This window comes from Urocampus carinirostris, chromosome 15, assembly GCF_059441175.1.
Source record: "Urocampus carinirostris isolate Australia breed hairy pipefish chromosome 15, RoL_Ucar_1.0, whole genome shotgun sequence".
NCBI classification, from domain to species: Eukaryota; Metazoa; Chordata; class Actinopteri; order Syngnathiformes; family Syngnathidae; genus Urocampus; species Urocampus carinirostris.
The window spans coordinates 25600530-25628068 of NC_142363.1; the positions used below are offsets into that span (position 1 = coordinate 25600530).

General features: G+C 39.2%; 2 protein-coding genes across 3 annotated transcripts in view; one reads left to right on the forward strand and one right to left on the reverse strand.

The window, feature by feature from the left end:
* Nucleotides 1–1126: 1126 nt before the first annotated feature.
* Nucleotides 1127–15711, forward strand: mapre3a (microtubule-associated protein, RP/EB family, member 3a). 2 transcript variants are annotated; one of them, XM_088354492.1, is made up of 7 exons: nucleotides 1127–1259; nucleotides 6507–6634; nucleotides 8188–8333; nucleotides 8405–8597; nucleotides 12677–12819; nucleotides 12922–13074; nucleotides 14552–15711. In XM_088354492.1, the coding sequence occupies exons 2-7, from the start codon at nucleotides 6514–6516 to the stop codon at nucleotides 14618–14620; spliced, it is 825 nt and encodes a 274-aa protein (XP_088210618.1). In that variant the 5' UTR covers nucleotides 1127–1259; nucleotides 6507–6513; the 3' UTR covers nucleotides 14621–15711. The 2 variants fall into 2 exon arrangements, with proteins under 2 accessions (XP_088210618.1, XP_088210619.1); XM_088354493.1 differs by having other exon boundaries at nucleotides 8405–8561.
* A 742-nt stretch (nucleotides 15712–16453) lies between these two features.
* The window catches only part of LOC148351968 (otoferlin-like), a 32092-nt gene continuing 21006 nt past the window's right edge, over nucleotides 16454–27539 (reverse strand). The window contains exons 28-42 of the mRNA XM_088353703.1: nucleotides 25896–26027; nucleotides 25760–25829; nucleotides 23298–23416; nucleotides 23084–23221; nucleotides 22713–22838; nucleotides 21901–22028; nucleotides 21665–21835; nucleotides 21411–21571; nucleotides 21199–21341; nucleotides 21038–21126; nucleotides 20837–20935; nucleotides 20512–20753; nucleotides 20176–20354; nucleotides 19482–19582; nucleotides 16454–16829 (exon numbers count right to left, since the gene is read on the reverse strand). Coding sequence (XP_088209829.1) covers nucleotides 16649–16829; nucleotides 19482–19582; nucleotides 20176–20354; nucleotides 20512–20753; nucleotides 20837–20935; nucleotides 21038–21126; nucleotides 21199–21341; nucleotides 21411–21571; nucleotides 21665–21835; nucleotides 21901–22028; nucleotides 22713–22838; nucleotides 23084–23221; nucleotides 23298–23416; nucleotides 25760–25829; nucleotides 25896–26027 — 2079 coding nt within the window. The 3' untranslated portion in view covers nucleotides 16454–16648. The remainder of the gene's footprint in view (nucleotides 16830–19481; nucleotides 19583–20175; nucleotides 20355–20511; nucleotides 20754–20836; nucleotides 20936–21037; nucleotides 21127–21198; nucleotides 21342–21410; nucleotides 21572–21664; nucleotides 21836–21900; nucleotides 22029–22712; nucleotides 22839–23083; nucleotides 23222–23297; nucleotides 23417–25759; nucleotides 25830–25895; nucleotides 26028–27539) is intronic.

Genomic DNA, 27539 nt, shown 5'->3' on the forward strand with positions numbered 1-27539 from the left:
AAAAGTTCAAAAATGAAGTCGCTTGGACGTTCACTGTAGAAGGAAAAAAATACATGCAAATATAATTAAGTAGAATAATACATTTTCTTATTATTCAAATTATGAATTCATTTTCTGCAATAAATTATTGTTGGTAATGTACCGATTAAAGGGATAACCACAAACCTGTCTTTTTTCATTTTCTCCTTTTATACTTCCTTTTTTTCTTTACTTCTTTATACAACATAATGATTCGTAATATAATGCATCAAAGCAAGTGAGCCGTTTGAGAGCCGGCTCTCTTTAACGAGTTGAACCGAAAAAGACGGTTCTCTAAAAAGAGACGGACTTCCTTTCACTACACAACTCGAACTCGTTAGACTTGATTGATTTGCCGTTTCTTGATAGTCGGTGTATACCGGATGGTACCCGTAATTGACAAATTTGCGTTTTTCTGTACAGATTTTCTTGTACGTTGTACACATCTTAAAATGCATAATAAACGTACTTTGTACTGCAAAAATGCACAGGTTGACGGGTATGCGATTGGGACGAAAATGTGGTGTCATTTCACCTAAATAAATATTTTTTTGTACTTCCCCAAAAGGGATTTCTATATAAGGTGCTAATTCTCTGCGCTTTACTGTTCTATTATATTTCAGCAGTAAATGCAGGGTTGGGTAGGGTTACTTTAACTAGATTACTTTCAGTTACTTTTGTATTACTCCAATACCAAATATGCTAATAAAAGACAAAATAAACTAAATATGAATAAAATGACTAAATTTTGTGCAGGCTTGAGGAGTAACGGAACACATGGAACGGCAAAAATGATGTTGGCAAGCTGTTTGGATTTATCTTCATCTTATTTCTGTCGCATTTTATGTTAGTTTTGCCGGAGATCAAAGAGATCAAAGCCAGGAGAGAAAGCTTACCACGTGTTGCGAGTCATAATTTTATTCATATGTAGTTTCTTTTGTCTTTTATTAGCATATTTGGTATTGTAGTAATCCAAAAGTAATTGAAAGTAATCCAGTTAAAGTAACCCTACCCAACCCTGATGTTCTGTTATATTTCAGCAATAAATGAGATAGGAAGTCATTTTAGTGACGTTTGCGCGAGTGACGTGTGCTAAGAGGAAGGTGGGGGGCGTTTCACGTGGAGGGACATTTTTCGCCACAACTCCGCCGGAAAACAGCAGCGAAGCACCGAAGCAGGCAAGCGCAGTGCACCGGGAAGGCTTCCGCCGCACCACAACCATTACGAATAACTACAACACAGTGAGTAAAACCCCCTTTTAACCCGATCTAAACACCCCTATTTCCTTTTTACATATTTTCCTTCTCATTTTGCAAGATCACGATTAGCGTAGAGCGAAAGGCAGTGCGGAGGTATTTGCGGAGGCCTTCCACAAAGCGGCCGTCAAAACCCCCCACACCATTCCCTTTTTTTACCGAGACAAAAACATCCCCCCGGCTCGAAATGCTAAATAGACCTCCGCCCTTTTTATTGTTGTCCTCCCGGCCTAGGGCGTTTAACAGCCCGGATGTTGGTGCAGTCATCCCCGGCGAGCGAGGCCCTACCGGCGGCTACGAGATTGAGGACAAACACCCCCTTGGTTTATTATCAATAAAAATACACAAAAGGAATGAATCATATCGTATTTATGACAGGTTGGGAGCTGTTAGCAAAGCACTTGAAATCTCCCCGAATCAATAAAATTGGCCCCCACTGTTACGTCACAATATCGGAAGCTGGGTTGTCATCTATTTATTACTAACCTATAATCTGTGCATTACACTTGCGATTGCTTTTTATTGCACTGTGCAGACTTATGTTTGTTGCGATTGCTTTTTATTGCACAGTGCAGAGTTCTGGTGCTGCTGTTTGCATTTTTAAAGGATCAATTAATCAATGTGTGCACAGATTTTAAAAATCACAGTGTGAGGGGGGCATATTTTGGTCCTGCCTCCACCAGTTTTGCTGTCATTGGACGTCTTGTTTAGTCAGTTTCATCCATCCATCCATTATCTGCACCGTTTATCCTCAGAAGGGTCACGGGGGTGCTGGAGACCATCCCAGTTATTTTCAGGTAGTGGCACCCTGAACTGGTTGCCGGCCAGTCGCAGGGCACACGGGGACAGACAACTCACTCGCTCATTCACACCTAGAATTGAATTGAATTGACCTTCGGTGAGCCGTTAGTTGAGCTGGTCAAGTGGAGTAGCGGGTTAATGCAGAAGGGGAGCGGACGGCGACAACGAGTTAAAAATGAATCTGATTTTAAAAATTCCAATTTTAGAAGATGCCCCTGCCTTAATCACCTCTTTTTTTGAAATTTTAATTGACTATGATTGGCTGGATTTTCATTTCTGTGAAGGCAAAACAATAGCAGATCAGCCTTTTCTTTGGTGTTGATCAATTTGGACCGGCCAATTAACCTGACATGCATGTTCTTTCGAATGTGGGTGGAAACCGGAGTGCCCGGAGAAAACCCACACAAGCCCGGAGAGAACATGCAAACTCCACACAGGAGGTTCAATCTAATGACCTCAGAACTGTGCCTCACACGCGCTAACCACTGCGCCGCCATGCTGCCCTTAGCCAGTTTCATTCTGTTTGTTATTTGTATAATCATAGTGTAATATTTTAATGGTTTTCTTAGTATATACTTCATCTGATGATACTTAATAAGTTGTTCTCATTATATTTTTTAGGTGAATACCGATACCAGGTATATCCTACTTTAAGGTTTATTTGCTCACACTGATTGCTTATAACTGCATTGGGTCCTAATGGCCGTTCAACAATCAGGAACCTGAAATAAAAGACTTGAAAATTTCTAGGAATAGGCAAGTACCGATATCAGGTATTGTATCAATGCATCAATGCATACATCCTACTCTAAGATATCGGTGCTTATGATTATAGCTGATAACAGTATCAGCTCCTAGTGGCCAATTAACCATCAGGAATCTGAAATTCAAGGACCGATACATTTCTAGGAATAGCCAAGTGCCAATACCAGGTGCCTGAGATCCATGCTACTCTAAGGAATCGGTGCTTTCAGTGATAGCTGAAAACAGTATTAGCATTGGCTCGTAGTGGTAATTTAACAATCAGGGAACCTAATGTCCGTCCATCGGTTTTCTGAATTAAAATATTATGATAAGTATATAATAAGTAAGTATACTTTTAAACATTTTCAAGCCTCGGCCGAGTCATACCTAAGACTTAAACATTGGTACCCGTTGCCTCCCTGCTTGGCGTTCAGCATTAGGGGTTGGAATTGGGGGGTTCGGTCACCTAATGACTCCCAACACATCAGTTGGGTTGAGCGAGGGGGCTGGGAATCCCCTCCTCTGAATCAATCTCCCAAAAAGAGTCAGAAATGACTCTAGCCACCTCCCACTAGGGGGATATGGCTGTGGTTTATATATATTTTTAAACATTTTATTTTTTTTCAGAAGGAAGAAGATTTTATGTTTTAAAGTTATCGTACTTGGTATAGGTTTCGATGTCTACTCTACTTTTGGTATTAGAATCAGAACCACAAGAAATATGGCAGCACTCATCCTTAATACTTATAAATAAAATGTTTTCTACATTTACAATTAATGTCACTGTTACTGGTCCTTTTTAGGAGAATATCTGTTAAAACAAAGTAATTATTATCATTATTTAAGCAAATAGCCTTCAGACTATAATGTTAATTTAATAAAGATTAAATTTTACCGGTATATTATTTTTACTTGAATCCTTGTACAGTGGAACCTCGGTTCTCGACCATAATCCGTTCCAGAACCCTGTTCGAAAACCGATTTGTTCGATCACCGAAATCATTTTTCCCATTAAAAATAATGTAAATCGTTTTAATTTGTTCACCCTGAATGTTTACCTTGAATGTTTAACGTAAACATGAAGCTAACCCAGGCTAATCGTACCTTCGCGTTATCGTAATCTTCCGTACGAAAGATTACGCTAACATGAACGTGTAAAAATAAAAAAATAAAGGATAAAGAAAAGAATTATGAATATAGGATTTCTTACCTTTGTGGTTGTCAGCAGAAGGCGCAGGTGGACGGTGGAGCTATTATTTCTTTCTTAAATGTAATAGTTGTACGCACTACTTTTCTTTTTTCACCTGTAGCAACTTTGCTGCGTGCACTGACTTTCTTCGGAGGCATAATTAGGGGCTAAAACACTTCGTACACCTATATTAAAAGCGAAAGCAAAACGAAGCACGTACGCACGCAATAACTCAGCATCGCACCCTAGCGTACGCACTCACGCATTACCGGCGTTCGAACTCCGATTTTTTGACCGAACAGCGAAGCAAGAATTTCTCGACATTTTTGGTCGGACTCCGATTTGTTCGAACTGAGAGGCGTTCGAAAACCGAGGTTCCACTGTATTAGTTGGTTGGTTGGTTCGATCCCTTAACCACTAGGTTCGTAAGGGCACCATATCCTGTGGTGTGTCTTGGGCAAGTACAGCCTGGTGGCACCCATCCCTCTCCAGGGCAACATGTTTCCACCCGATCTTGAACCGGGGACCTTACACATGTTCGGCAAATGTGAACTCTCGTGTAATGGCAGAGTTCCGTCACCTATTTAAGAACAATACTGGACTAAACTTGTAAATCTTCTACATTGAATTGCATTAAAAGTTGTTGTTTTTTAATTTGTTTTACGCCCTTACATTTTTTATATCTAAATAGCCGTGTCATTTTTTTTGTACATGCAGTACTACTACAGTACAAATTCTGACGGTCACATTCACTTTAGTAGCTATGTTTTTATTCATATTTAAAACTGTCATATCTCTTTCAATAGTTATTTTTCTGTGTATATTGTATTTCTTACAAAGATAAATTAGATTTCATGTCTAATTACATGCTGTTCATTATATTTTCATGCTCACCAGGTAATGCAAGCTGCTAGCACCTTTAGCGCATCACACTTTGACTTAAGATGGCATGTGTTAGCAAAGTGAGCGTCAGAAAATCTGATGCTGTCAAGACGTGTGATCTCACACAAACTCATGCTCACACACATTAGGTGTTTGTGTATAAGCTTCTTGAGGATTATACTCACAAACGCGCCCTCCCATTGTGCGGATTAGCGCCGGATCTCAAGACTCTTCGAAGGCACGGCGGTTAATTCAGTCAGGAATCACCACGTGTTTGCCGACAACAGGATTTTTGTTAGGGTTATAATGTCATATTTCGCTAGAACTTGAAAGTTACCGCTCTTAGCTCTGTAAATTTTCCGCTATCGTTCAGTTGCTAGCTTTTGCGTGATGTCATGCGCCACCTGTATGCAAACAGTCTGCCATTTTGGATGAGTGCACCATTGTCACGGGTCTACACTAATTAAGTTGGATGTTCAAATAGGAAGGCAGGCTAAAACACCATGACGATCGCCTTATTTGAACGTTATCCCTTAGGCCAGTGTTTCTCAACTAGTGGGTCGAGACCCAAATGTGAGTCGTGGACTTTTGCCTTGGTGAAGTCATGCTAAGGAAAAAAAAACGGAGGGTCAATTACACTCCCTTACAGTAGAATGGCGATAAGGCCCTGCTTGATCTCTTCATCAATCAATCTGTTCATTCAATCAATTGTGTTTGAGAGGGACCACATCTCATTCGATTGTGATTCTGTTGGTTCTCTTTTCTTTTCCTGCCCATAAAAATTGGTCCCAAGAAAGTGAGTGAAAAGGGTAGCGAAAAGTGATAAACAGTGACAACAATCATTGAGAGATAAAAACAATTGTACAAGTGTCTGCCATTGAAGTGCCATTGGAAGGTACAGTCAATGGTTTAAAAATGTTATATTTTAGGCTTTTAATAGTATATTGATTTTTTTTAAACTCCGTGATTAAATAATTATCGATCTTTAGATACACGCTTTATTAATATTTTGAATTTCTTTTATTACATGGCTATTTTATAACAGTTTTAGGGGGTCGGCTTATATGCGAAGAAGGCTTATATGGGAAAATATACGGAACTTGTAGTCGTTTTGGTTTAAACTGCACAATCCTTTCATTGGATAAATTTCAAAAATGGAATTTCTTTCTTGATGTGGATCGCAGCTTGTTTTTAGGGTGGATTGGTGGGTCCCGAAGTCAGACCAGTTGAGAACCAATGCCCACACCACCCGCTTTTCTCTTGCAAGTATGAGTCTTGTTTCTACATCAGTGAACATCTGATGCCGTAACTTAGCTCGGGACGTTTAACGACAGCCAAACTAGAGCTTTGATAATAATGAGGTAAACCCACGTTACACCAGTGGTTTTCAAACAGTGGGGCGGGCCCTCTTAGGGGTGCGCGTGGCCCTGTTTCTAGATAAGCTAGAACATTTACATAAGTACAAGATCAATCTTCTTCATAGGGAGGGCATGGCAGAAAACAATTGAGAAGTACTGCCTTACACCCATCCGGCACTACTCTGGTTGCCCGGATGTTGTTCACTTGATTAAGAACTATCTACGTTAGCGCCTAACTGTCATGTGTTGTTTTTTTAGGTTTGGGATGGCAGTAAATGTGTACGCCACATCCGTGTCCATTGACAACCTGAGCCGCCATGACATGCTGGCGTGGGTCAACGATTCCTTGCACCTCACCTACACCAAGATCGAACAGCTATGTTCAGGTGAGACGTGGGTTTTTGACGCTATTGACGTAAAAGTAAAAAGATCGCCTTTATACGTCATCAATACGTTTTGAGGTGGGGATCACAGAGTGAAATTGCGGATAGAAACCTATGGTAATTAGCAAATGCGTTCCAAACCCTGGATCTGGAGTAAGTACGTTGTATGTGTATAATATACGTGTATGTATAACATGAGAAATATACATGTAAAGGAAAAGTCAAATTGTATTGACCTTCGGTGTGCCGTTAGTTGAGCTGGTCAAGTCGAGTAGCGGGTTAATGCAGAAGGGGAGCGGATGGCGACAACAGTTTAAAAATGAATCTGATTTTAAAACTTCCACTTTCGAACGTTTTCATACCCTTAGAAGAGGTCCTTGCTTTGATCACCTCTTTTTGGATTTTTTAATTGGCTAAGGCCCTTGCAACTTAGTGAGGGTAGAAATTTGTGTGTGTGTTTTTGATAATTGTGAGCTTCTGTTCCCTGGTTATCATGTTTTGGATTCTCCCTTTAGCACCATTGCAAGCCTTGTGACCCATAGTAAATAAATACAATACCAAAAAAAAATACAATGTTGTATCGGAAAGCCTTACGAATATTCAGAACTGAACTTTCGATATTCTAACCTTTACCAAGGAGAAAGGCATTTAGAGAGGTAGTTTAGCCAATTGCATGTCTGGATTTTCATTTTTGAGAAGGCAAAACAATAGCAGATCAGCCTTTTCTTTGATGTTGATCAATAGCAAACAGGACATCTTAGAGACATTTGAACAAAACAATGCAAAGTTTTTAAGCAAATAATTTGTTGTAGGTGTCATATAGTGGGCAAAATACTGAAAAACATCTTATACCACACCATAAAGTCTGCTGTACTCGTGAATCAAATACGTAAACATTTTCTACATTTTTGACAATGGTGAGATTTGGGGCTATAAGACCAAACTGATCTTATGATCACACTAGCATTTTTACCAGCTAAAACTGCTTTTCTAAAAACGGATCAGTAGGAATCGATTTATCGGGCGGTTAGTGTTAAAGTGTGTAAAGTAATTTTTTCCCACTAAACTGCCTTGAAAATCCATCAAGCATAACTGCTAGGCTATATATGGTACTTCCTTACTTCCTTAGTGATTAAATACTAGCCATTAGTTCCTGACATTTGGAACAGGCGCAGTGGATGCTTGTGGATGTGATAAAACTTGAACTGTGGTGAATTAATTGAACTGCTAGTCAAGTCTGCCATTTTCTCACTCGCTGTTAGGAACCAATTCAAAATAAGTGAAACTAAGGCAATCGTGTCTATGTTGTTAGGCAGGAATATAGATCAAAGGTAGCCTGGCGCTTAACTTAGACTCTTAACTCTATAACAAAGAATTTGAATACCTAAGTAGAGTACAGATACGCTAAAACATCTACTGAAGTACAAGTACAACTGAACCGTTGTCCAGTAATTCAACTTCTTTAACCAGTCAGCGCCATTTTGTCATTTTCTATGTAGTAAGGACATGAAATGAAATGAAAACATGTAAACATCTGCTTTTGCCGCTTATTTTAGGGGCGGCCTACTGCCAGTTCATGGATATGTTGTTCCCGGGTTGCATCCTCCTAAAGAAGGTCAAGTTTCAAGCTAAATTGGAGCATGAATTTATACACAACTTCAAAGTTCTCCAAGCGGCCTTCAAAAGGATGAGCGTTGACAAGGTCTCATTGTCATTATGTTTTACTTCATAGCTATATTTTGGGCTTACCGTGTTGGATTTGCGTTGCCACAGATCATCCCAGTAGAAAAGCTAGTCAAAGGAAAGTTCCAGGACAATTTCGAGTTCGTCCAGTGGTTCAAGAAGTTCTTCGACGCCAACTACGACGGGAAGGAGTATGACCCGATGCTTGCCAGACAAGGGCAGGATGTGTGCCCCGCCCCCAACCCAGGTGATCACTTTAGCCACAGAACAAAGAGAACTCCAGGTAACCAGAATCATTTTTTTGGGCCTTTGCTGCACGGACTTTGCTGAGCTTTGGATGGCTCGCAGGCACCCAGCCAGCAGCAGATTTGCACAATGAATAAACCCAGTTTTCACTAACTAGCTTTGTTTGTCAGTTAGAGGTTTGTGGTTTTGGGTTTGGCTTTCCTTTGGGACAGGGTGACAATAAGACATACAGTATACCCCCAGGAATACAACATTAATCCGTTCTGAGGTAGGAATAAAGAGGTGAAATTGACGTATAGCGAGGGATGGTAACCTACGCAATGCTAACACGTTCCGAACCCCCAGTACTCCAGATGAAAACATTAAAATAACAATAGTATATATATTAAGTACTACTTATGTTTAATGTGTTTACATGATTTAATAACATTATAAGGGGTTTGGTCATCTAATGACTCCCAACGACAGGTGTTGCGACACATCTGTTGGGTTGAGCGAGGGGGCTGGGAATCCCCTCCTCAATCTCCCAGAAAGAGTCAAGAATGCAAGAATGCAAAAACATTATGAATGAATGTACAATATACATATAAGGCAGGGGTGTCAAACTCAATCATACAGAGGGCCAGAACTCAAACCACACCTTTGGTCGCGGGCCGAACAGGATAAATATTTATTGAATACACTTTCCTTTTTTAAAAAAAATAAATGAATAAATATGAATTTAAAACAGTAAGGAATATTATTCAAGAATAAATAAACTTAAACATTAAATGAATTAAATATCGTTGCTCTCCGTAGAAATATCTCCTGTCAAAACTATCAAAATGAAAATATGAAAAAACGGAAAATATAAAAAAAAATTGTGCTTTATTGAAAAGCATCTTCATATTTTTCTTTAACTCTTCAACTTTCTTTATCTTTTCTCTGGATTAATGGAATTTCAGCTTACTCTGAAGTTTTGTCTTGTAGTGCCGTTTTACATTAAATTCCTTAATTAAGGCCACAAAATCTCCACAAATAAGACACACAGGTTTACTAGCAATGTCAGTTAAAAAAAAAATTCTCGGCCATTGCGGTTTTTAGTATCCGAGTATAATTTGAAAGTTATCAGGGTTTCATAGACCCGGGCCATTATGGTAGATGTATATAAAAGGATTTTACGTCGGATGTGGTTTGTCACCTGTGATATAAGGGGTGGGTATTTACTTCTGGTAAGACTTGGGATGGTCAAGTGGAGTAGGAGGTGGATGCGGAGGGGGAGAGGAGACAGTGTATTTTAAAACTTCCACGTGCAAGGATTGTCATGCGCTTAAAACACTTTTTTGCTTCGATCTGCTCCCAATTGCCGATTGGTTACGGCTCTGCAAATTAGCGAGGGCAAATATTTGTGTGCCTCATTTAAATTTCTTGATAATTGCCACCGTTTTGCTTCTCCCTTTAGCCTCATTCAGGCTTGGACCCAGAATCAGTACTAGAAATATAGGACTATATTACCGACTCAGAAAGTCTTCATATAGATTCTGAACTGAATGAAGAACAAGGCATTGTGGCTGGGAGTTCAGCCAATAGCATATCGGCATTGTCATGATCTTTGACACAAACCAATAGCAGACCAGCATTTTATTTGTCATCGACCAATAGCAGACTCACATCCTAGAGACTTAATATGCTTAAAAATTGCAAAGTTTGATTTGACACATTTTTGAACACACCAAATAATGTATTGCTTATGTCGAGTGTGGAAAATGCCGTAAAGAGGGGCAGAAAATGCATTCCACTTGTTGTAAAGTGGGGTCGTTTTTTTCCGAGGGGTCTACTTTATTGAATTATTTTTAGGATTAAAGGTTAGGGTACTATCAGGCGTTTAACTAAAAAATGGATGAGCCTTATTCAATAAGATCCTACCAGTCGATTGAAATTCTAAGTTCGCATACTTTTGTTTCGACTAAAGATGTCCCAATCTGTCTTTCTGCCCCCCCAAGTCATATTCCTCTTATCTGGAGAATCACAAGTTGAGTAAGGGTCCAAAGGTTGGTTGCCAAGTTTAGTTAAAGGTTGAAATATTAAAATGAGGGACATCAACTCATTCACAGAATCATCTCAAAGAACTCACACGGTCCCCTGTCCATTTGAAATGAGCTGTGCTATTTAGTGAAAATATGGGTTTCTCAAACAGCTTTTCATTGAACATGGACGCTTCATTTTGTAAAATACCAGGCCCTTTGAATGCATCAATTAAGCAACGATTGAGTTTCATGTGGCTGCAATTGTTTTACTAATGTACCTGAAAGTTGCCTGACACAAATGTTTTTTTGCTGGCAAATTATATCGTTTGACATGTTTTCTTGCTTTTTTTTTTGTCATTGATGTTGGTATCTTGTATTTGGCCCTGATGCAATGACAAAGACAGCGGCATATGTTCACTTAACTTATTTACATGCCATGGAAGTCACTACCCGTCAATGGCAGTGAATGAGTTAATCCCTGTAACATCCATAGCCATTATAGGTTAAACCCTGTGCCTTCCATAGCAGGGATGGGCAAACCCGGTCCTGCAGGTTTTGAAATTTGTCTGCTCTCATACAGGTTGTTTCAATCACAAGAATCATTATCAATATCCTGCACGGATATTGCTTTGAAGCAGCTAAATTGGAGAAGAGACAATACCAAAAACATGCTGCAGATGCAGCCCTCAAGGACTCGGTTACCCACCTCTGGTCTAAAGCCATCAATGGCAGCAAATGAGATACTGAATAATTCAGTTATATGATTGTATTTTTTGGGGGGGAGGATGAAACATTCACAATACTAAACCTCACTGAAAAGTCAATGAAGGCGTACTGAGGAGATGGTCCGCCAGGAAGTTGAATCTCGGATACAAGAGGAGCAGTGTGGTTTTAGTCCCGGCTGTGGAACAGTGGACCAGCTCTACACACTCTGCAGGTTCCTTGAGGCTGCATGGGGGTTTGCCCATCCGGTCTACATGTTTTTTGTAGACTCAGAGAAGGCATTAGACCGTGTTCCTCGGTAAGCCCTGTGGGGGGTGCTTCGGTAGTATGGGGTACCGCACAGTCTTATCCGGGCTGTGCGGTCCCTGGATCCCCGTTGCCAGAGTCGGGTCCGCATTGCCGCAATAAGTCGGGTTAGTTTCTAGTGGGAGCTGGACTCTGCCAGGGCTGCCCTTTGTCACCAATTCTGTTCATAACTTTTATGGACAGAATTTCTAGGCGCAGCTGTGGCGTTAAAAGGGGCCGGTTTGGGGGCCTCAGTATTGTATCCCTGCTTTTTTCAGATTATGTAGTGCTGTTGGTTTCCTAAAGCCGTGATCTTCAGCTCTTGCTAGAGCGATTTGCAGCCGAGTGTGAAGCGGCAAGGATGAAGATCAGCACCTCCAAGTCCCAAACCATAGTTCTTAGCTGGAAAAGGGTGTCATGCCCTCTCGGGTCTGGGGACGAGATCCTGCCCCAAGTGGAGGAGTTCAAGTTTCTCAGTACACTCGTAGGATGGAACGGGAGATCGACAGATGAATCGGTGCAGCGTCTGCCATCATGTGGACCCTTGACCGGTCCGTCGTGATGAAAAAGTAGCTGAGCCGAAAGGCAAAACTGTCGTTGTACCGGTTAATCTACTTTCCTACCCTCACCTATGGTCATGAGTGTGGGACATGACCAAAAGAACAAGATCCCGGATACAATAAGCTGAAATAAGTTTCCTGCACAGTGTAGCTTTGCTCTCCCTTTGAGATAAGGTGAGAAGCTCAGTCATCCGGGAAGGACTCAATGCAGAGCCGCTACTCCTGCGCGTTGAGAGAAGCCTCCTGAGGTGGCTCGGGCATCTGATAATGATGCCTTCTGGACGCATCCGTCAAGAGGTAATATGGGCATTTCCAACCGGCAGGGGTCCCCGGGGACGACCCAGGACACTCAAGTGACTACATTAGGCTCGCCTGGGAACCCCTCGGGATCCCGTCAGATAAGCTGGGCGAAGTGGCTAGGGATAGGGAGGTCTGGCTTCCCGGCTGAGGCTGCTGCCCCCGCAAACCAACCCCGAATAAGCTGAAGATAATGTATAGATACAACATTCGCTGTGTCTTGACCATGTTGTGATCACCACCAGGACCACAGAGGACGTCCCCGACAGTGCCAAAAAACATGCCAATGCCACAGAGGGTACAACACAACACCCCAGCCTTAAGGAAGAACCCCAGCCTGTCTCGAAATGGTGGCAGTGATGCAGAGATCCAAGAGCTCAGTCAACAGGTTCTGATACATTGCCATAATTTATTTTTTAATTTGTTTAATTCACCACCAGTGAATTAACGAAAGAAATCAATATCTTTTTTATGTCGTCCTTTGTTACAGTTGATGGATTTGAAATTGACTGTGGACGGCCTAGAGAAGGAGAGAGACTTTTATTTCAGTAAACTACGGGACATCGAGCTCATCTGCCAGGAGCACGAGAGTGAGAATAGCCCCGTGCTCAGCAGGATAATTGACATCCTTTATGCTACAGAGGTACTCCACTCCAACAGAATATTTGTGCCGTTTCCATGCAAGAAGCAACAGAGTGAACGATTAAACTGCTAGTTGACGCCTCATAATCCATAGGATTAAATTATCTTGAAATAAAGGAAAATTGTAAAAAAAAAAGATTTTGCTTGGATGAAGAAAACATGAGTTTTGGGCATAGAAGAAGCTAATTTTTGATGTAGAAGAAGACGAGGTTAGTTTCTGGAAAATATTATGACACCTTTTTTTAGCATAGAAGAAGAAACTAGGTTTTGGACGTTGAAGAAGACCAGGGTAGTTCCCAGCAAAACAGAAGAAACAGCTCATTAGGCGTAAAAGAAGCGGCTAGTTTCAGCAAATATTCTGATGTCTGTTTTCAGCATAGAGGAGTCAATTTTTGGGGGGCGTAGAAGAGGACAAGGCTCTTCCCTGGCAAAGAAGAATAAGCATTTTTTGGGGGGGGCCGTAGAAGTAGAGAGTAGTAAATAATTTGACGCCTGTTTTCAGCCTAAAGAGAAAAAATCTGTTGGGCGTTGAATAAGACCAACGCAAAGAAGTAGAAACTAGTTTTTGGGTGGATAAGAAGACAAAGCTAGTTCCCGGCAAAGAATGGGATGCTTGTTTTTGGCATAGAAGAAGAAATTTGTATTCAGTAATATGACGCTTGTTTTCATCATAGAAGACAAAACTATTTTTTGGGGCGCATTTTTTGGCAAAGTATATGATGGGTTTTTTCAGCAAAGAAAAGTAAAATGTTTTATGGGGGTAGAAGAAGACAAGGCCGGTTTCCAGAAAAGAAGATCAAGCCTCTTTTCAGCATAGAAAACGAGTTATTCTAAGGTGTAGAAAAAAGACTTTCCTTTCCGACTTGGAAGAAGGTGCCATATATTATCGGGGTGCTAATTGCATTAGTTAGCACGTAATGTGATTTTGTGTCCGTGAAATATTACATCTTCAACCACCGAAACAACCCTAGCATTTTGCACACGAGAAGTGGGCGCTAGATGACTTTGAAGAAGACACGCGAGTTTTGAGCATAGAGTAAGAAAACAGTTTTTGGGAGTAGAAGAAGACAAAGCTAGTTTGGGCAAAGAATATGTTGCTTATTTTCAGCATAGAAGCAGAAACAAGTTTTGGGGCGTAGAAAAAGACTGAAATATTAAATACAGAAGAAAATCAAGGAGGGATCATGTTTCTGTGAAATTATAATAATTCTATATTTGAAATCGCAAAACAATGCTTTAATTTAGTAACAAGATGAGGATTTTCGTTTTCCACGTAGAAGAAGAAAACTAGTTGTGGGCGTACAAGACCAATTTTGTTTTTAGCGTAGAAGAAAATTCAAACTAAAGTACAACATGCAGTCTAGAAAGTAACATTGCCAAAGAATATCTTGGGAATTTGAAAATCCAAAATTATATGAAAGATATCTCACTCTTTTCTGTGAAAGTACTGTTTTTATTGTTCTTGTTTTGTGTCCTAGGAGGGATTTGCACCACCAGAAGACGAAGAATTAGATAAACAAGCTCATTTGGATCAAGATGAATACTGAACACTGCTTCCCTGCACCCCTTTTCTTTTTCCCTTTTTGAAATTGATTTCTATTTCTTGTGCACGCGCTTACCTACTAAAATCATTCACCGCCTTCCCCACTTTTGCAAAAATGCCATTCCCCTTCCTCATGTCACTTTTTTCTCGTAGCCCACAGCTACCGGCAGCCTCTACAACGAGCCCAGAAGACGGGGGTGTGTGTGAATACTGACAGTATTTTTCGCTGAATATGGACTTAATTTATTTTGCCGTGGGTGCTCGCAGCACTTTTTCAACTCAAGAAGAACAAAAAAAAGACTGATGTGACTTTCAAATAGAAGTGTGTTATTTATTTAACTTATAGTTTTTGATCGATCTTCTGTAGCAGAAACCTACTGTATCTGAAATTCTGAGGCAAAGCTTTTTGGTTTCCGCTCGAGCGGGTTTATAGCAAGTAGAACGGGGAGGAAGACATACTTTGAAGGACGTGTTCGTGGCGCTTTTATTGATTATCGTTGACCAGCCACATATCTGAGCATGAGAATGTTATACATTGACTGTGAATGAGTGATATTTTGTTAAAAAAAAAAAGAAAAAAGTACTTCATGTGGATATTCTGTCTGATGTCCCGCTGTTAAATGCAACAATTTATTTGTATCTCTTTTTTAACCGGTTAAGAGGGTTGCCTTATTTTGGTTACCAAAATCACAACCAGTGATTTAAAAGATGACACAAAAATAAGTTGCTAAAAGAAAATGCAGTGAAGTTGGGGTGAGAAAGGGTTAGAGAAATGAACGCAATTTTACTACTTTTTCGTTGCCTGCCTTCACAATCTGCTTCTCTTTCAGTCTCTGCTTGGACATTATCTTTTTAATGGACTTGTGAACCATGGTCTCTTATTTTTGAGCAGTTTACAGTTTTTTAAAGAAGTACCTCTGTACTTTTTCAAAATCGATCAGAGCCAAGCACAGCAAGTTATCTGGTTGACTTGTGTGTTTTGTCTTTGTATTTTTTTGCAAATCGCTACAGAGGTGACATTGTTCCACAGCATAAAAAAATCATCAACTGGACGCCTATTTGAGTTTTCAGAAAATAAACAGTTGTGAAATCAAACGTTAGTGTATTTTTTTGTGACATTTAAAAAATAATTTATTCAGTTATGTATTCTGATGCACGACCAAAGATGGTAAGATGTTAACCGGAGGGAAATCGGACAAGCAGGCTGAAGATGAAAGTAGGCTTCCACGACTCAGCTAGACAGGGTGAAAGGAGATCTGATCGTTAGTCAAATTGATGCCAGAACCAACAGGCAATCACGTCTCAGAAAAGGTTACATTGTGCCTTGGCCCAAAGATTCCTGGGGAACAAATAGTATATAATAATCTTAGTGCGTTTTGTCAGACGTCCTTTAACATTTTTTAGATATCAAGGGACCTCTACCTTTTGGAGTCAGGAGTTTTATTCCCTACTTGTCAGCAGGGGCGCAAAGACTTATTCTTGGCTAATCTGTCTCTAATTTTTCTTCATATTGACTTTTGTGTTGACAGAACAATAATTATTTATAAAAAAGGGAAAAAACAGGAAAACGTTATTACAGTATTTTCATTTGTTGAACAAATGTTTGAGCCTATAAAAAGAGTTTGTTTTTGGTTTCAATGTATAGTAGAATTCGATTGTATAACAATTGTAAAAACAAACGGTTTCTACCTCACGGATTTCGGCTTCCTTTTGGAATGTAACCCAGATAATAAATTCGGATTCGCTGTTTTTCAATCAAATGCAACAACACTTTTAAACTGCTTAAGTTATTTTATTCACAAATTTTAAATATACAGAATGTGTGCAGTCCCACTTTGTTCTGGCCCATTGAAACTACATAACAGAGGAGAGAAAATAACCAAAACCTAATAATTGAAAGGTGCAAAACATGCCAAAACATCAAATTTCAAAGCAATACAAATCTCATCAAAATGTCTAAAACTAATCATTTCATAAATGATATGCACTTTTTGCTCAGAGAAAAACATTAAAAAAACAACAATTGATATAATCATGCTCCTAACATTTTTTTCACCATGTACCCGGGCATGTTGTAGAGAAAGAGCGCTAATATGGCCAAAACCAGCAGGGCGCAGACAATCTTGATGGTGAGCCAGCGGTATTGGTCACAAATTAAGTGCTTGGCTGCCTTTAGGGGGATCAAGAACCACAGAAGGGCAATGTCTGGACGGCTGGGGGCACAAGAATATCCTGGGTTAGAATACAAACTCAACTTGAAGGCGTAAAAGTTACACAATCTAGATTAGTTGATTTAACAATGTAGTTGCAATTGTTAGCTTCGATGCTACCCTAAAAGAAAGTTTCCACCTTCTTCCATTTATACTTCTGTAAGTAATTTAAACGCACAATTTTTTATTCCGGATATTGTGATAAATCATTCATAGACAATGCATTTTGAAATACGTATCTACTTTTATATATTTCAGAACCAAAGGGTGTTAACTGGTAAACGCTAGCGCGCTCATGCTAATCACGATTGCTAACTTTTTAAGATTGAAATTGGCAAATGTTGCTTTTTAATGCATAATGAATACGTATATAGTCGTTATATTGAATTAGTTACACACACAGCCAAATATATATGTGTAGATGGTTGTTTGAGTTAGTTTGTGTGCCAAACTTAAAAAAAAATCAATAGGGCTAATGCTAATAGCAATGATTAACTTTTAAGAAGATGCTAACGTTGTCGTTGGATGCACAATAAATACATATTTAGTGGTTACATCCTATCAATTTTACTCATCTGCAACCAAATATATATGTCTAGTTGGTGATTTAGTTTGTTTTATTACTTAACTAAATCTCTCTCTCTCTCTCTCTCTCTCTCTCTCTCTCTCTCTCTCTCTAAATATATATATATATACAGGGTTGGGTAGGGTTACTTTAACTGGATTACTTTCAATTACTTTTGGATTACTCCAATACCAAATATGCTAATAAAAGGCAAAAGAAAATAAATATGAGTAAAATGACAAAATTTTGTGCAGGCTTGGGGAGTAACGGAATACATTGAACGGCAAAAATGATGTTGCCAACAGGGATGGGATTTTTCCGACTATAGTCGGAATTCCGACTTTTTCATTTGCGTAGCAAACAAATCAGACTGTCTCACTCTTTCCTTTATTGCTCTGGCGCACCCTGGTGGCCGTTAGAAAAATTGCATAAATTGGCCACATCGTTGCACAAGCTGCAGGGTCTGAACTGCATTTGAACTGACCTTGCAGTATTTACAAAAAAAAATCAGGTATGTGGGCAAATTATTTTGTTATTTAAATCTTCTAAATATGTTAAATTATTAATTCAAGCATGGTTTTGGACAAGTAAATTGCTTAAAACCCAGGAGCTTTGGGGGGGCATCGCCCCCCCACTGGGCTCTGCCCTGGGCCCCCAAACCCCCGGCTAGGTTTCAGACTTTTTCTCCTCACCTCAATCACATCCCTGTGCCAAGCTGTTTGGATTTATTTTCATTTTGTTTCTGTCGCATTTTATGTTAGTTTTGCCGGAGATCAAAGAGATCAAAGCCAGGAGAGAAAGCTTACCACGTGTTGTGAGTCATAATTTGATTCATATTTAGTTTCTTTTGTATGTATATAGATAGACAGAGAGACATACACAATGACAGAGAGAGACAGACATGACAGAGAGAGAGAGAGAGAGAGAGAGAGAGAGAGAGACAGACGGACATAATGACAGAGACAGAGAGACAGACACAATGACAGAGACAGAGAGATAGACATAATGACAGAGAGAGAGAGAGAGAATAAGTCTGAATAAGTCTCGGGGAGCCACAAGAGTAGCACTAAAGAGCCACATGAGGCTCTTTAGCTGCAGGATGTGACAGCCAGGTTAATTCGTTAGAACGAAAGAGGCAGGTAGCTGCTAATCCCATTCAGTACAGTCTAATGGCTTTCCTCTGAGTACACTTGTTTAACAAAACAGATTTTTAGTAATATATCAGATCAACATATGGAAAACAAGGTACAGTATACTGTAGTCAAGTGTTTAAGGGGATGCACTACTAATCCATTGTCTTCTTTACCCATGGGCTTGAATCCCATTCTTGTCATAGTTTATCATACAACAGACCCTTATGGCTGTATTGGCTTAAACTAGTTTTGTAATAAAATGCAGGACAAGGTAATCAAGTAATAAAGACGATGCACTTCTAATACAGTACAATCGTAAGGCTTTCCACTGGAATAAACTCGTTAAATAAATTTGCTTTAATGGCGTAAACCTATTAAATAAAGTTTAGATAACATGTAAGATAATGAAGGCAGGATACGGTACTGAATTAGTAACAGCATTGTACTGCTAATCCAATACTGTACATTTTTATGGATTTTTAGAAAAAAAATGTGAAAAAAAACTTTTTTTTGTAACAGATAAAATCTGATATTCTAAAGATAAGGTAGCATAAAGGTTAAAGTGATGGACTGCTAATAAATTGTGAAATTCACCTCTGAGTTCAAATCCCATCTGTGCATCATGTATTGTGAAGGAGACCCGTATGGCTTTTTTCAAGCGTAAATTGATTGAATAAAACTGATTTAGTTAAAAGATAGGGTTATTACATGCAAGGCAACGTGGTCAATTAGTTCAGAGTACTTCATGCAAAACAACGTAGCTAATTGTTAAAAGGTGATGGACTAAAAAAAACTAATGTTCTGCACACATTTTTTTAAATTATGTATTTCTTATTGCCAATCACTCATTTCACACCAACTTGTTGTTTCTTGATTGCATACATTTTGGTTGTCTGTTTTTAAAAATAAATTATCATATTTGGTTGTTTGGTCAAGGAAAAGAGAAGTTCATCATACTTAGGCTTCTCCAGAGGTTCAGGCTCGTTTCGCCCTTCGCCGGCTGGGCATTTCTCTGCCTCTTCACCGGTCAGAAGATGGAGCTCTGCTTCCACTTTGCCCTGAATTGACAAACACAAACTTAGATTATTTTATCAAAGGAGAAACAAGAAAGGAAACTCTGATGAATCCTGAAAGTGAGCTAAAACATGGATGGATGGATAGCTCAACCATAGACTTACCATAAAAATTGTAAGGTTGGATGATTTGACTCAGGACATCCTTAATTCTGATAATTTGGTTGAATCAGGTGCATAACTCAAGTGAAAAAAGTGCAAACTCAGCTCGTTCTATTGAATTGAGGTACTCTGACTTCCATTAGTGAAATCAATGTAAAAACACAGTGTACTCAGAAGTTTATAATTGATAATACCCAGATTATGTAGTTCACTGACAGTGAGTCAGGTGAGCCATTAAATACAAAGCAAAATCAAATGAATGAATACCTAAAATTAATCAAAAGGAAGTAATGTACGATCAGATAATTTGGTTCTATTACTTGACCCAGAGGATTTTCTGAATGCAGTAATTTAAAATTTTGACAAAGAAAGCAGACTTTGCAAGTCCAGTTGAATCAGGTCAATACCTCAAGTACATCTCTAAAAACCCCTCAGATTTGGATTATTTCATGCTAATAGTATAACTTTCAACTTACTGTGAGTTCAAATTCGTCCTCTTCATTGCGAGCAACAAAGGGCCACCATCCTTTGATCCGTTTCTGCTTGAAGATTGACACGGTCGGCATTTCAGACTCATTCGTGACCATCTCAATCGTGCATTGCTTGGCCGATTTTGCGCCACGTGGGAAACGGTTCAGGTCCAATTCGATTGCTCCTGTGAATATAATGTGAACTTGTAGCTAGAGAACGCAATATGGTAAACGTCTGAAGTTGGGATGAAGAAAGGCTCTTGATTCCGATATATATTAAAAAGTTTGGAAACATTTAAATAATTCTAGGGTTGTTGAATAAGAAGACGGGTTTAAGATTACCTAAAAAGTCATCAGCTGAAAAGTGGTCTGCATCCCACACTTGCAGGTTGAGGCGAGCCGGTATCTTGTACTCTGTCTCGTCCCAGGCAAACATAGACTCCTTCTTGGAGATGACAATCTTCTCCTCGGCCATTAGATAGTCAAAAGGGTAGATGAAGCGCCAGTTGAAGTTACCCTCGCCAGTGATGGAATGGTAATGGACATCCGTGTCCTGCTTGTCCTCTTGCTGCCCCTTGAGCCAACTGGACAAAGACATATAATAGTACTGTCTCTGTCCTCTAAACACCAAACAAACATATTGTTAGGAGAAAGCTCGTAGTTATACCCTCTGACAAATATGTCGCTAGATTTCTCTCCAGTAAAGATGTCATCATCCTCCAAAACCACTTCATCGGTGTTCCAAATAATGACCCGCAGCTCAAACCTGAATTAGAATGAAAGTGAGTTCAATTAATGCCTAAAATCAGTTAAAATTTAAATGTATCACTTCTTGTTCAGTAAGATGAACATTAAAAAAGGATTATACTTTTTGGGTTTCCTGGGTGAAATGTCCAGGGCAGGACCAGGTGCTGTCATGTCCTTGGGGAACATGTCTACCCACATCTCAATTCTGCCCTGTGGAATCAAATTGATGAAAAAATGTATCATCGAAAGCAAAGAGAAATGTCTGTGATGGTGATTGTTTACTTGTTCAATTCCCGGTTTGTCTGGGTGCAGGAGCGGTCTCGTTTCTACGTGCTCCGGAACCAATTTGCAACCAACCCGTGGGATTTCCTCCCAGTGTTTGAGCACAGTCAGCGCAAGGTGCTCATTCGTCTGTTTCTTCAAACCTGAGCAAAATGACCATGTTTTTTAGCCATCTCTACACCAACAAGCACAGGACAAACACAAAGTGGTACCATTTTCATCCTCAATCTCAGTGGGAGCCATGAAGACACGGTTCTCCACTTTAACTCGGCCGCCCGGACCGTAATGAGGACCATCCAGTTTGCCATCCTTGCACAGCTTGGCCAAAATCTGGGTGGGTTTCATAGGGTCCCTCCAGATGTTGTAACCATGGCTACACAAAGGAAAGAATACTTTCAATTATATGATTTCTAAATTGAAAAGTCTAGTGACCCTAGAGGAACTGCAAATATTTTCTGTCACTTGCATAGCATAGCTGGCAGTGATGCCGCAGGTGGCTCGGTGCTTGCTGTAAAAGCGGTTCTCCAGGTCCAGCTTAGTCTCACCAATCAGGTCGTCAGTGCCCACCAAGTCCCAGTCGTAGATGGACACGGTAAGCGTGGAGTCCATGGGGAACGTGGCCTCTATGTCAAACGATCTGAGGATGAGGGTGTAAGTGAGACAAGAAATAAGTTTTCCAAATTGTGTAGATTATGACCTTACTTTCCAAATAATGGATTGAGCTGCTTGGAGATGTAGTTCTCCTTATCCTTTACTTCATTCTTCCCCAGTTTGATGGCGATGTACGGATCAGCTTTGCCGTTGATGTCAGCTGGGTGAAGATCTGTCGCCTGCCATCCAACAAGGTAGAATTCTCAATAAACGAAGCACTTAAGAATAAAATTGGATGTTTGTGAGAGATAAACCCAGATAGAGCTGCACTTTGTATTGAGTTTACGTTGTTGTAAACTGGTTAAAGAAAACTGGTTTTGGTACAACCTAACATTACGTGAGACAAGGAAGCCAATAGGTTAATGTGTTGGACTGCTAATCCATGTGCGCTGCACCCATCCCTTCGAATCCCATTCTTATCACCCAGGTTGTTCTCAGGGTTTTACCGGTTAGGTAAGACTGCTGCGCCAAAAGATAAAGTTATAGCAAGTAAAACAAGATAGCCAAGTGGGAAAGGCTGCTAACTGCAATTTTATTGTGCTCTGCACTCATTAATTTGAACACCATCCTCCTAGGGAACAGATTTAGGCGAATCAGACTTTTTTTACACATAAACCTGTGCATATAAAACAAGGTAGCCAAGTGGTTAGCAGGCGATGGACTGCTAATCTATTGTGCTCTGCACACATGGATTCAAATCCCATCCTTGTGGAATAGTGTATTTGTAACTTCTGAATAAACCAGCTAACTTTTTGGTATTAGATATGACCTGCGGGACAAAGTAGTAGTATTTTAGGTGAAAGACTTCACAATGCTACCCTGGAAAATGTTGCTGACCATTAATCCGTTAAACGCTGACTTACCCTGATAATGTAAACCCGCACCAAAACGTTGATGGGATCATTATGCGGAATATTCTGGAACATTCCCATGTTGGAGTCAAATTCTCTGGGCAGCTCGTCAGACACTTTGTACATGCAAAGGGATCCCTTCAAAAAATTAGAAAAATAAGAGTAATGATTAGTATATAGTATATAATAGTACCCGTAACTAACTGACACTAATTATTCAGATATTTTTGATTCTTCTTACAAACTGGATGGTTTTTAGGTTAATTGAATCTTTTATTCTTGGTACATTTAATGATTTTCTTGTTTTTCTGGGGGTGAGTTGTCTTCGGTGCCAATCAAAAACATATAAAAATCAGTTTCTAATCTTATAAGAAGATACTTACTTTGAATTTTCCCACAATTCTGTCTTCATCGGAGCAATTCTGGTCATCATCGTCGCCGCCTTTCCCCCTGAACAAGTTAAAACTGTGCAGCCAGTCCTCAAAGTTGTCAAAGTCACTCTCAAGTTCTTTGGGATACACCTTTTGAAATAATTAAAAAAAAAAATGTGTATGGTTAAATCGGGGGTGCATTCAGTGGGGCATTGAGAGGCCTCACTTTGAGCTCATCCAGTTTTGGCTTTTTGTTCTCTGCGGGGTCGACGATCAGCTTTTTCTTATCCTTCTTGCTTTTGCCCCTCTTGCTGCCTTTTACAGGAGAGTCATCAGGTTTGATCTCTGAGTTAGCCATGAAGAGGCAAAAGGAAAGCGGTGCATCGGGGTGGAAGTGAAAAGGAACACAGCACAAGACATGAATTCCAACATGAAAGTTGTCAAGGTGAGTTAACCAGTGACTAGTGCATTTGCATAATACAATTTGTCAAAATCAAAAACAAAAACTGTACATTAAAATGTACCACTTGCATCATAAACTTGCAAACTACAAAGAGTGGCCTCTTTTTTGTATCCCTGAAACTATTTTTGTGTCATATTTTAGAGGTACTGTAATCCCCTACTACCTAGTACTTAGTATTGCGTGGCCTCAGTGCATCTTGGGAAGAAAGATATACTGTGATGCATTATCCCAGATTGCATATTGCTGCAAGTGATTTTTTTGAAGGGCCTATTGACTTTTGTTGTCGTTCAATCAACCAATGAGTGAACTGCACACATGTGACTGCGATCTATTATCCCTAATGCGTTATTGCTGTAAGTGGGGATGGCAGAAGCCAGTTTTTCTAGAGGTTTGCTGTTCTGGCAATGAAATGCACGGTTGTGGCCATGATCCATTATCCCCAGTGACTATTGCTGAGAGCGGGGCGCATTTTTGGGGGCCACTGAAGCATGCTATTCTGGCCTGCCTAAAATCAGGGTTCGTAGGAGTGCGTAAAATCCTTAAAATTACTTGAATTTTTATGTTGTCTTTTCAAAGTCAGGAAAATGCTTGAATTTTGGGTGAAGTGCTTGAAAATACTTTAAATTGTTGCCATTGCTATGTTTTTTGGCATTCTGGCTCTATTGACCACACAATTAGCTGATAAGAGCCAGCTCTATTGGCTCCGAATAGATTTTCACATTTTTTGTTTTATCTTTTATGACATATTATTAATGTTAATAAAACATTATCCACCAAATTATTTAGTATTTAGTGATATCTTGTGTTTCACAGGGAAAACCTGCAAAAACACATGAAATATAAATTAAAATATTCACAGATTTTAGCTTTTTACACACTGATCTAATTTCAAGTCGAACAATACCACAAAATCCCTAATAAATACAAAACAATAGAATAAAGATTAAGAAGATTAACTCTTCAGTGATAAATGATCAAATGCAAAACAATTAACTATTTTCAATTCTATTTTAACTAATTTTTCTAAAAAAAACTGCAGTGTTTTGGCCGTGATCTTTATCCCCAGTCGACTATTATACAAGGGCCGAAATAGCAAATTCCTGTCATGTGTGGCATTTATTTCCTATTCTTCCCATCTAAAATGAACAGCATGCTTGCAGCCATGATCATTATCCCCAGTAAACTATTGCTGCAAGCGTGGGCCGGCAAAGCGTATGTTGAAAATAAGGGGAGTTCATTGTGGATATTGCGGGGAGTTCTTGTCCCCTTTTAACGCAATAAATGAGGGATTACAGTATGTCCGAAAAAGAAGGATGCCACAATTATATTAAAGGACAACTTTCATGGTGGCATATGGTTGCGCGTTAAGGACGCCAACAACAGTTGGCCCACATGTGTGATTTTCAGATTCATGTCCACGTCTTTACACACTGATGCATTGTGGGAGTCCAGGAAAAGCTTGCTACTGTAACAAGGATAAAATCAGTGACACAACATTAGCCAAGGCAATTTGATTGCACCATGAAGTCCGACCTTTCGCAAAAATTACGATTAATTTATCGTCAAATTCCCCCCATAAAAAACACTTAAAAATCTGCATTATTTTTGTATGTGACTACCATAATTTCCAGTTTAGTTCATCATATAAATTTTGGACGTTTTTCACAGCAACTTAATGAAAATGTATTTACTCTATGTCATTTTTATCCTATACATTTTCAACAATTGTTTTAATTTTTTTCAGAATATTTACATGAATACAACTTTATTGTCATAATATTCTCATTTGAGTATTGTAATTTTTACACTTTGTTTTAGGGATATTTACTCTTTTTTTAAAGAATTTTTACTTCTGTAAGATCAAGACTTTTGTGATGGCTTTAATTGTTACTTTCTTCTCTATCGTCATGCATTCTTTAACATGAAAATTTGGATTTTGTGAATATTGCACCTAGGAGTAACTAAAACTGTTACTTTTTACATGCTTTAAACATATGTAAAAAGTAGCTGACTTATTCTTATAAATATTTGAATTAGAATCAATAATTGAAAACAATGGGAATGCCCTCACAAAGAAGGAATCGTTTTTCATAGAAAAGGGAGAAGACATATAAAACGCTAAAACATTTTTACATTGTAAATTAACTCTCGTAGGCAATAATCATAATATTTTTATACTTCACATTTTGTTTGTGAAAGTTTCCTTAAATTTTGAGTTTTTCTACCTCCATCTGCCAGGTCAGCATCTTCTTTTTCCTCTGAATCTGACAGCGCTCCCTCTTGACCCTTCAGGGCCTAAATAGAAATAATTAAAACCAGACAGTGCACTGTATAATCCATGCAACATTTTGAAAACTATACCTCAGTCAGAGTGTCAATGGAGGCAAAATATTTGGACCACCAGTCGAGCATGCTCTCATCCAGGCCGTCATCTTCTAACTCGTCTCCCTTCTTCCTTTTCTTTTTGCCCCCTTTTGCATCCTTGTCGTCATCCTTTTATGCAGAAAATGCATTAGTGCAGGCCCGTTTGATGATTTAATCCGGCCTGCATAAATTTCTGTGTTCGTCTAGAAAAGAAGCAAGTCCCTAGTAGGGCTGCAAGATTAAACGAAATTGATTATCGTGATGTGACGTAATAAAACACTGCATTTTTTTTAAAGATGCATAGTTTGTTATTTGATTGATGGTGTGTTTGGCCACCTAGAAAGGCGCTATACAATAGAGGACAAGCGCTGGTGTTTTTGATTTCTGGCTTTTTTCGTCCTCTCACTCGCTATTTGGGTCAATTGGTTAAAGCGTTAATTAAAAATTGTATGTATTATTTGGATGATACAGTACACAAGGTTATGTCTCGCCGCTGCGTTCCATGGAGTGGTGGGGGGGAGTAGTTGAATGATGCATTCCCCATGGCGTTATTTTTTAATCTACAGTCAACTTTTACCCATGGGCGTAACCAACTTGTTTTTTGGTGTGGGTGGGGGGGGGGGGGGTGTGCTGGGGGGTTGGCGATGGTTGGCTCAATCACCACTGCCTTGAAATAGTTCTGTCCATTTAATTTCAAGCACTTCTCAGGAGCAAGGGCCCAGGTGAAACTTGGAGAAATCAGGTTTTCCACAAGGAAACGTCTGATTAAAAACATTCCACTGTTCTCAAATATATTTTTTTCTAATTTGCTACACAAAATAAGATATAAAAAAACATTAAGAATTAATGAAAAACTATGAATAAATTAAAGTGAAAAAGTAGAAACAAATCCGTAACTTACATTGGCTTTACTTTCATTAAAGGGACAATGTATAGTATTTGACTAGCAGATGTTGCTGTATTGTGTAATAACCCCTTAGAAAAAAAAACAATACAAAGTATGGAGACTCAAAGTGACCAAAGTTTTACCTCCCGTTTTCTTGCCTAGCCTTTTTGAGTTTTTAGTTACCCTTAGCAGTAAGATGGCTGACAATTAGCTAATGTTTTGTAAAATAAATGCAAATTTCTCATGTATTTTGGTTTGTTTTTTAAATCAATATTGTTTCCTTTAACAAATTATGTTTTTCCACCACTAGGAGGTCCTAAATAATATAACTGTCCCTTTAGACTTGCATATTACAGCGGGGGCGTCAAACGATTCCCTGCGCGCCCAATTGGCCCCTGGGCCGCCTGTTAGGGGCCCCTGCCCTAGACTGTCCACCCACCAAGGTCTCACAAAATGATATGGGAAATACTGATCACTATGAATAAGTACTCACAAAAAAAAACTAGCACAAAAATGAACTTCTCTTTTAAAATCAAAAATCGCATCAAAATTTAATTTCTGGTCTGAAAGGGTATTTTGTATCAAAAGTTATGATTTTTTTTTTTTAAATAAATGAAAACACAATTCTCTCTTTGGTCACTAGAGGGCAGTGTTGAGTTTGTATAGCATTGTGAGTTGGTCCAGGTGCAAAACTGCATTCACTTAACTGTAGAAATAAACAAGTTAACCCATTCAATGCCAAACATGAAAATCTT

Bases quoted from the DNA above. Each gene is read 5' to 3' on its own strand.
- mapre3a (XM_088354492.1), top strand. From the start codon at position 6,514: ATGGCAGTAAATGTGTACGCCACATCCGTGTCCATTGACAACCTGAGC. The intron at 8,598-12,676 runs GTAACCAGAATC...GATCACCACCAG, and splicing joins CAGAACAAAGAGAACTCCAG to GACCACAGAGGACGTCCCCG. The intron at 13,075-14,551 runs GTACTCCACTCC...TTTGTGTCCTAG, and splicing joins ACATCCTTTATGCTACAGAG to GAGGGATTTGCACCACCAGA.